Below are 9,594 nucleotides of genomic sequence, written 5' to 3' on the forward strand. Positions count from 1 at the left end.
AAATATATTTAAAATGATCATTAATATTTATATATAATATATAACATGAATTCAATATTTGTACATCATCACAATCCATCCATCATTTAGAATAGAAAAAAATCATAAAATATAATTTAAAGTGCAAATAGATAATCTAAATTCATCCAACAAATATTTGAGTCAAAGTTAAAATACAAACTAACGACAAGTTCTTTACATCCAAAACTAACAACACACTACACTCAAAATATTAAGTTTTAGAACAGAGTCTTATAAAATAAAAACTAACTAGGCAGACCATCTTCAACCATCGTATTGCTTCACAAAAATCCAAGTACCTATCACCTACAAATACAATGAATAAATTTATATTAGTGAAATAAAACAATGAAGACAAAAAGTTAATAGAAATAATGATAAAGATTAAATATCATAACAAACGAGAAAATGTAAAATATCATTTCATATTCACCTAATAGTAATCTTCGTTTACTGTTAACTGCAAATGCATTTCATATTTATTTAAAATTATAATTACATGATAAATATAAAAAATTAATAATATTTCAATGAAAAGTAGAAAATATACCAGATGATAAGGCCAAGATATCATTCCTCCAAGTGCATCCTCAAACTTTTGTAAAAAATCATAAGGTCTAATTAAACTCTCTTCTAGTTCCAGGACAACTTGTATTCTTACTTCACACCAATTTGGTCCTAGTGCTTGTCTCCCTACTATAGTATTTGGATCCATGCTATGGAGCACTCCTTTTGCCATAAATTTCGTTGAATCAAATAAACTTTTGATCAAAACAGAACATCCAATCTGCATAAAAGTGTAAAAGAGTTAAAAATTTAAAGAGTTTGAAGATATGTGAAACACATAATAAAAAATGAAATTAAATAAACCTTACTCGTAAAGATGGATGATGAGGAACAGACATTTGTGGATTACTATTTGGTGATGTGTGTTGATTACTATTGCAATTTGAAAAATGACTCTGGTTTGATTGCTCAGAAATTTTAGCTTCTAACATTGCAATATGTTGGCCTTGCTTTTTTATTTGCTCATCCATTTTTTCTAATTTTGTCTGTTGTTCCATCACTAGTCGATTGCATGTGCCACAACTAGGAACTTCTCCCAATAAATCAGATGGACTAACACCATCACCAAGCATCCATACTCGACCAGGTCTATCTGGTCCCATGATTTGAGCAAATATATCATTCTAATTCACTGGATCATTAGAATCTTCAGGAAGTTGATTTGTTAATTCATTCATTGCAGCCTTTATCAAAACATAACATGTTGATACTTATTAAATATATAATGATAATTAAAATAAATCATTTTGCTACAATATAGTTGAAGAGTATAAAAATAACTTACCAATATTTCTGCTACAATATTACTTGAAGGACTTTCATTGACATGAGTAAAGCAAGCCTGGAATAATTCAACTCGTGATGGAGGGTATCCCTTTTCTTTTTCCTGCAAATATTCAAGTTCATCTCAATCTAATAAACATGTGCCAAATTAGATAACTTTTTAAACAAGTCAATATTCACTTCTTTGTAAAATCATTGTGTTTTCACAATTAGATAACTTTTATATCTAAATTCAAGTTGTTACAGCATGTTATCCATGCATAGACTCACAATAGCTCTAGTTCTATACTATATAAACATGTGCCAAATTTTTATAGTAATTTTAGTTTGGTAACTACAATAATTAAAATGCTTATTTGAGCTAGTTGGTCATGATTTGCTTACTAAATTATCTATCTTTCTTTAGTAAAAAGTGACGAATAAATGCAATTATTATGCTTGAACATTCCAATGGGGATACTAAAACTCGTATAGAATTATAATATGAATACCCAGTGAGTATAACCTTTGATGAATCCATCGACAGTCAAATGATCATAAGCAACCTCTCTTGAAACAAATATACCAATCTTATACCGCACACAAGGACATAAAATCATTCTATTTATGTTAGCATTAGAAAATGCAAATTGTAAGAAAGACTCAACTCCATTTCTATACTCCTCAGTTTGTCTCGGTAAAACCATCCAACTCTTATCCATAACGATTCTAAAAAAAAGTTATTAAAATCAATTTAACATTATGATAAATTGTTAAATTATAAAATGCATATATACTAAATTTAACATTCATAAATAAAGAACTAAGTTACAAGTGAAATTCAAGTATAAGAACTATAGACCACAAATATAGTTTAAATGAAATTTAAAGAGACATGGGATAAGGCTTTAAAATCAAGAATGAAACATCATCACTTAAGAGGATACAACAATATATGGTATCTCATAATTTACCTCACCTAAGAATAATACACAGTACAAAAGAAAAATATACAATACAAAAAAAAAAAAAAGAAAGGTAACAAGGAAAAACCTTTAAAGCTTAAGTTTCTGGTGTCTTAGACTAAAACCTCCACTCGCTTCACAGCTTCCTTCTATTCCTGCAATTGAGGTTTTAAAGTTCTCAGAATTCCCTAACGCTTGTTGATCAATGACAAGGAGAATGGTTTGGTTAATTTAAGGGTTTTCCAACTTTAGTCATATCAAGAGAACAAATCAATGTTTGGAACTTTTTTTGAGTTGCTGAAGAAGATAGAAATGAGAAAAAGCTTTCAATCAAAAAGAAATGAAAGCAGTCATTAGTCAAAGCAACACTTCAGTAGGAGAGTCTTAGTGCAACGATAAAGTTGCTGCTATGTGAGTCCTCGGGTTTGAGTCACAGAAACAATCTCTTGCAAAGTGCAAGGTAAGGTTGCATACAATTGATCCAATGTGGTCTGATCCTTTCCCGGAATCCTAGATTGGCGGGAGCTTTATGTACCGGACTGTCCTTTAGTCAAAGCAACACTTCTAATATGGGTTATAATGATAATTAAGCTAGCATATGAAATTACTAACTACTGATTTCCCTGTGTAACGATCCAGAGAAATTAAGAGCTCAGATATCATTTTTTGAATTTTAAGCGTGGGCACCAATGTTGTAAGAATAAAGACACACAGACTTCATATAGCATAAACAACACAGTGGATTTAGTTAAATCTAGTGAAGAAAATACTCAGTCAATACATCTCTTCTATCATGACACAGAGATTATCCTCACAATGTCTGGCTAAAACTACAGGCATCTACCTAGATATTCAGAGATCTTCAAGGCATCTCACATTACAATTAATGCCCTAGACTAATGTAGGGAAATGTAATTTATTATTGATGTATAGAAACTTTTTCATTGCAAAAAGAATTATCAAACTGTTGGCCTTCTATTATAATGAAGATATATGATTGACTGACAACCATGAATCATGGAAGAACAATATCCATGTTGAAGTCTAAAATGACATTTACCAACATATAGGGATCTCACATTGCACAATTGATGTCCTTAGTAAATTAAGATAGTACAATGTAAAAAGAGTTCTCACATTGTTTGGCCTTGTTATTAAAATAAAGATATATACAGATGACTGAAAAAAATAAATGCAGCAGAGGAACATAATGACTAAAAGGTTATCTATTAACATAAAAAAATGAAATAATAATCAAACTGTAGATATGGAACCTGGATTAACTAAATTCCTATAAAATATTGCAGAATAGCTTACCCTTTCAGTTACCATGTTTTTAAGTTCTCGCCATTGTCCATATGCTTTTTGGCGAAGAGCATCAGCATCCCTGAATTGTTGACGAAGAACTCTCAAAATTTGTTGTTCCTCATCATACTTCTTCCTGGCAACATTTGCATTTGCTTCAGTTCGCAGCACCTCAGTTCTAAGAGAATCCAATTCCTTCTTCAAAAGCTGCAGGCATAAAACAAGTTTTAAATCAAGATGAAAGGAAAACATTAAAAAGATTATGACAGTACAACAAAAGTACATTAAATCGCTCATCAATCTGTTCCTTTTGATCAAATGCCTCATCCATTTCAGTAATTGAGCCCATATTAGAAGTGAGTTGGTCTCGCTGTTGCCTTAACTGTTTAAGATCATGAATATATTTCTTTTCTTCTTTCAGTGGCATGGTTACATGCTGAAGATCAAATTCCATTGATTGTATCTGAACAAGAAAACATGTAACTAGATGAATAAAAGGAGGAACAAACAGTCAAAACACTTTCAGGAAGGATCACCTCAAAATCTTACCTTGGCATCAAGTTCCTCAATGGACTGTACATTTTTCAGCTTGTTTAACATTAATTGGAGTGACTCCATCTGTTGGAGTTTGGCACTAACTGCAGCTCTTGCAGTTCTGTCTTCAGCTTTTTCATCTTCAAATTTCTTCCAGAATTCATTACATATCACCTGAGGATAAAATAGATCAATAAAAATAAAAACTAAAGAGAAACTAATCTAATGTCCTATCGGGATTCTCTGCCTCAAAAGTTAATTAGCATGGAACTGTATGTAACTAATACCTTCTGCTTTTCAATAGAAACTTTGATAGAATCCCTTCTTTGGGTTTTCTCATTTACTTCTGACTGTGCAGTTTGTATGCTTGCTGAAAGTTGATTGTCTTAGTTCCAATTATGACCATTTCAGAACCATGCATGGATTAAACAAACTCTAAGTAATCATTTAAAGATTACATGAAAACGACATAAAAATGTTTTGAAATTACATCAGACACCTCTCCAAACTACAAGCAATGCAACAAGGAATTATTTGTATTGTTGGGGAATCAATCAGCCTTACTTTCATGGAGGTAGGGTTCAGATTGAAAAAATTAATAGTATACAAAAACAAAAGGTAACATGTAACAAAGAAATACCTTTAAAACTTCAAATTTCTTAAACCAAAACCTCCACTCACTATGCTGTGGAGGAATCGTGGTGGAGACGAGCGATGGAGGCCGGCGGCGGCGGCGACAAGGATGCGTGAAGGTGGGCGAGAGGAGCGGTGACGGCGAGAATGGGTTAGGGAGGAAAAAGGGTGAGGAGCAGCGATAGAGATGATGAGCGTGGGGGAGAGAAGTGGCGACGACAAGAGCAGGTTAGAGAGGAGAAAGGGAGAGGAGGTAGCGGCGCTTGAGCGGATCTGAGCGGTGACGACGAAAATTAGGGATTGTCCACAAGAAGAAACAATCGGCGCTTGAGGGAACAGAAACCTCGATCGGGCAAAATCTATAACGCGGTGGTGGAAAAAAAATACACGAATAGGTTATACTTTAAGTATGTTATATGGTGACTATTAAATTTTGTCACCATATATAATCTAAAATGATATTTTAATACTTAAAATAATCTCTTTTGATATATGTCATTATAAATTATTTATAATGATACTAAAAATTAAATGTCATAAAGAAAGTGTCATAATAGATTATATTTCTTGTAGTGTCAGCTAAAAGCAAGAACATCTTATCAACTCTAGAAAGAATAAAATGAGTTTAGAAAATCACACTGAGTCATACCAAGCATATAACAAGATGCTTGTAGTTGTATCTTTCCATTTAACTTCTTAGAATCTTAGACAATATAATTAGTAGAAAGAATAATAAATTCAGGTTAAGTTGGAGTGATATAATCAGTTAATAAATCTTCACATTCTACACAAATCATCTATCTACACGCATCAGAGTTTTAACAATAAACTAAATAGGTTCACAAGTTTAATATCAGATGAAGGAACTAAACATCATAAATGTTCAAGAATTGGAAACAAAAAGCATGACATGCTCAATAAACTGCATTTGCTTTTACAAACCTTTAAGAACTATTTACATTTGCAAATATACGACAACAACATACTAGATTGATTTTCCAGAGGCAATTAAACTTTCCTGGAGTCTTAAGGCTATTGTATGCAAGACATAAAACTAATCCATGAGTAAAAATTATTCCAATGAGTTTTTGTTACAAAAAGAATTATCAAAAAAATATCCACTTTTCCCAAGTTGGGATGATGGAAGGGGCAGAGTTTCCCAAGATAATAAGATATTTAATAAACATGCTAAGAGAACTACACTAATACACAAGAAAAGGGAGACCTTACTCACCTCTATATCAAGGTTTGAAATTTTTTTCCTAAATGTGCATACCTAAAATGGAAATTGAGAGATGCGAATGAATAAAATTAAAAAGGACAAAAAAAAGATAAAGAATATCACAAATTTAAGACAAAATAGTTGGTGTAATAACCTTACCCATTGTTTATGGTATAAACTTTTGCCCACCAAATCTAGGTTCAACAGTCATTACTAGAACCATTTCCACTGATGTTTCATACTCAACCCTTCTCAATAGAAAATGCCAATCATCAGTAACATATAAAAGCAAGTATGAACTAAATATTAGGATTTTAGATCCTTGATGTTCAATACGCACAAGAAAAAAATATTTTCCAAGAGTTTTAAGAACATGATATCATCAATAGAGACATAAGAAATGAATTGCCAAGGGATACACTTGTTCAAATCATATCAATCTACCATGATATGACTAACCAAACATAATCACAATTAGGGTTAGGAAACCCTAATTGAATTAACCTAATTATTCCACATACTCACCAAATCTGTGGTGGATATTGATGGCTCATGACCGAAGAGGTTCTATAAAATACCGAAAAAGGATGAATAATCATAAGGAAATTTTTCAAAATTTTTAGAAATTTTTCAGAAATTTTTCAGAGCTCGAATGACTTAGGTCATGGGGATAAATATTGGGCACCGGAAAAGCCTGTTTAGGCTACCCCATTTAAACGAGGAAAAGTTTAATTTTTCCTTTTCTTTTCTTTTTTCTTTTATTTTCTTTCTTTTCCTTCATTTCTTCCCTCGCCCGAGCCTCTCCCCTCTCTGCGCCGATTCTTTTCTTCTTCCCCAAACCCGATCATCTTCCCCGAGCCGATTCCCTTCCTCTCCCTCTCCCTCTCGCGACGCCGAGCAGCGTGGCGCCGACCACCACTTTGTTTTCCCTGAGCCTTCATCTTCTCAACCCGACGGTGGCGTCTCTTCTCCTCGCTGAAAAATCCCTTGACCAAGGGAAGCCCCGAAGCCCTAGAGTCGTCTCCTTCCTCTTCTCCAAACAACGCCGATCTCTCTCTACGTCGCTACCGGCCACCACGACTTGACGCCGCCCGTCGCCAGAGATCTGACCCAGTGCTGCCATCCTTGTGCCCTAGTACAGTCGCCGATTCCTTCTTTCTATCTGGCTGTTGGCGATTTGGAGATAGGTGCTCTGCCCTAGTTGATCTGGGTGTTTGATTGGGAAGTAAAGGATGCTGTTGGCAGAGGTAAGTGGGGTTGTGAATAGATTTTTCTGGTGGAATGCTTGGTTGAACTCTTGATCTCCACTTCTTGATCTCTTCTTGATCTGAATGGTAGGGAAGACTCGAGCAGGGAGGTCTTGTTCCGTGGGTTTTCTTGGTTCCGGCAGCAATTCCATCCCGCAGCAACTTGTTCCAGTAGCAACAGCTACTGTGAATTGAGGTAAGGATAGGAATTTGATACGTTTTGTAGTTAGATGATTATGTGTAAATGGAATTATGTTTGGATTATTAATCTAATGGTTGATTGGGAATTAGGTAACAAACCCTAATTGGTCGTCAAATTTCTATTTAGGTAGGATGAATGGCGATGTGATTAGAGGTTTACCCTAAATTAGTCGTAGGGATTTTATTTAGCTATTCATTGAATTTTAGCTAAATAAAAATGTATATATTGGTGATGCAAGACTCTTATTTGAGACGAGTATCTCGACGTTCGATTTGATTGGATTGGACCTTCTATTTGAGGTGGGTACCTTGACTTATCTTTTAGATAATGTCATGTTGATATGCTTAGTAGATTTTAACAAGTAGTGATAATTATGTTTATATCTGCATCGGTATGCCACTATTTGTTTCCGAGCATGTTTTGTTTGTTACCTATTTAGCATTCATGCCCCTGTTTATTATTTATGTTATAGAGGTAGTGACATACCATGCCATGTGATATACCGGACTAGTCATTTACCATATCTAACCTGTGTACCTAGATCTGTTTATTTGATCCATTTATTTTTGGTACATGTTTTATGGAGGTAGATATGGTCAGGATTTGTATGCTTAGTGTCATGCACCATCTCTCATGATTACATGTTGTGCGATAGTTGGCTCTATTATTGTTGAGCACATCGTCAGTTACATGGATCTGCACACACAACCACTCATGGGTTAATGATTTTTATTCAGGCAGGGTGTGTTGCAGCAGGTTGCTCTGTTTGGCTCCGTTGGTCCGCTCATGGGTAGTGTGACGTAGCATGGTAGCCGATAGGGATCCCTCCTCTGGATTGTCTCAGGGAGATGAGAGCATTGCGCTCCCCCACTTATGATTTGGGGTAGGAGGATAGGTGCACTCCGACAGTATCCCATCCACTTGGTCACTCATCAGGAGCAGTGACGGCAAAGTGCACGGTTGTCACAACCCTACCCACTCGGTCTCACCATCGTATGTGAGATGGCTGACTGGTATCAGGGGTGATCAGAACATGTCATTGTCATCATATGCATGATGTATTTATTGCTTGTGTTTGCTGCACTTTGTTTACTGCATATTGGATGGATGCATATGATTAACATGCATACAGGGACATGTATTTTCGGTCTGATGACCTTATTATCCTAATAGGAGGTCCTGGTGAGTACAACTTCTCCCTTATCTTCAGTTTTGCATTGTTTCATTACTTCTGGAGACTGTACGTATATTTATTACTGTTGGTTAGTATTTACTATACATGTCAACTAGGTATCCACTGAGTGTTGGACTCACCCCCCGTTATTACCATTTCAGGTTGAGGTTGCCCAGAGGAGTTCTTGTCGCTAGTTTCCCCCTTTAGGTTGTGAGGATTTCCATTTTAGATCTTCTCTTTGGTTTTCTTATTATGTTATCGTCTACGTTTTCAGACTTGTACCTTTTGGCACTTAAATCTTGTATGATCCCTTATTATCGATGGGGTTTTTGTTTGGATGTATGCTGGTGATTTAAGTTTTATAGGTGTAGTTGAGTAGGATATCATATTTGAATTTTATGGGTGTAGTTGAGTATGATATTTGAGATGTTTTCCTTATCGTTGCTTATGTTTAATTTTTACTATTAAACTACGTGGGTGCTTGCTTAATATATATTGTTATTGTTCCGACCGTGTTGGTCGAGGTATATGTGGCCGTGAGGGCATTATAGGAAGTTTCATATTGTCACCCGTACAGGGGAGATGCTGCCGAAATTTCTTCTGGTAGAGACTACCTGGGGCGTGACAGGTTCACAGCTGAAAATGGTAGTTGGAGCCATGAATCACCCACAAACAGTGATGGTCGGAGCTGTGGATCTGCTCAAGTATGGTAGTAGGGCACACTGGTGATCAGTAGAGAGAGCTCGAGAGTATGAGGATGCGCAGAGGTCATGACTGGTCGCCTGCAATGCTGGTTACGGCTAGGTGCTGGTGCCTATTGTTGGTGCAATATTCCTTAGGTCAAGGTTGACCTGGTTGACTAAGCTTGAGTTGGCTCAAGCTTGGGTCTTGATGTTTGGCTTTCGATGTTTGATAATACATTGAGACAATACATGGAGACTGACAGGTCGTGGAGATTGCAG

General features: G+C 35.4%; 1 protein-coding gene across 1 annotated transcript; it reads right to left on the reverse strand.

Moving 5' to 3' along the window:
- Positions 1–1,211: 1,211 nt before the first annotated feature.
- LOC122029239 (golgin subfamily A member 6-like protein 2) lies at positions 1,212–6,172 on the reverse strand. Its single transcript, XM_042588178.1, has 7 exons — positions 6,169–6,172; positions 4,442–4,539; positions 4,170–4,328; positions 3,904–4,083; positions 3,633–3,827; positions 1,373–1,474; positions 1,212–1,271 (listed from the first exon to the last, which is right to left on the reverse strand). Exons 1-7 carry the CDS (start codon positions 6,170–6,172, stop codon positions 1,212–1,214), a joined length of 798 nt encoding a protein of 265 aa, XP_042444112.1.
- Between the last annotated feature and the right edge of the window lie 3,422 nt (positions 6,173–9,594).

This window comes from Zingiber officinale, chromosome 10B, assembly GCF_018446385.1.
Source record: "Zingiber officinale cultivar Zhangliang chromosome 10B, Zo_v1.1, whole genome shotgun sequence".
NCBI classification, from domain to species: domain Eukaryota; kingdom Viridiplantae; phylum Streptophyta; class Magnoliopsida; order Zingiberales; family Zingiberaceae; genus Zingiber; species Zingiber officinale.

Bases quoted from the DNA above. Each gene is read 5' to 3' on its own strand.
- LOC122029239 (XM_042588178.1), bottom strand. The intron at 4,329-4,441 runs GTATTAGTTACA...TTTTATCCTCAG, and splicing joins TTTCTATTGAAAAGCAGAAG to GTGATATGTAATGAATTCTG. The intron at 1,475-3,632 runs GTAAGCTATTCT...GAATATTTGCAG, and splicing joins AAAACATGGTAACTGAAAGG to GAAAAAGAAAAGGGATACCC.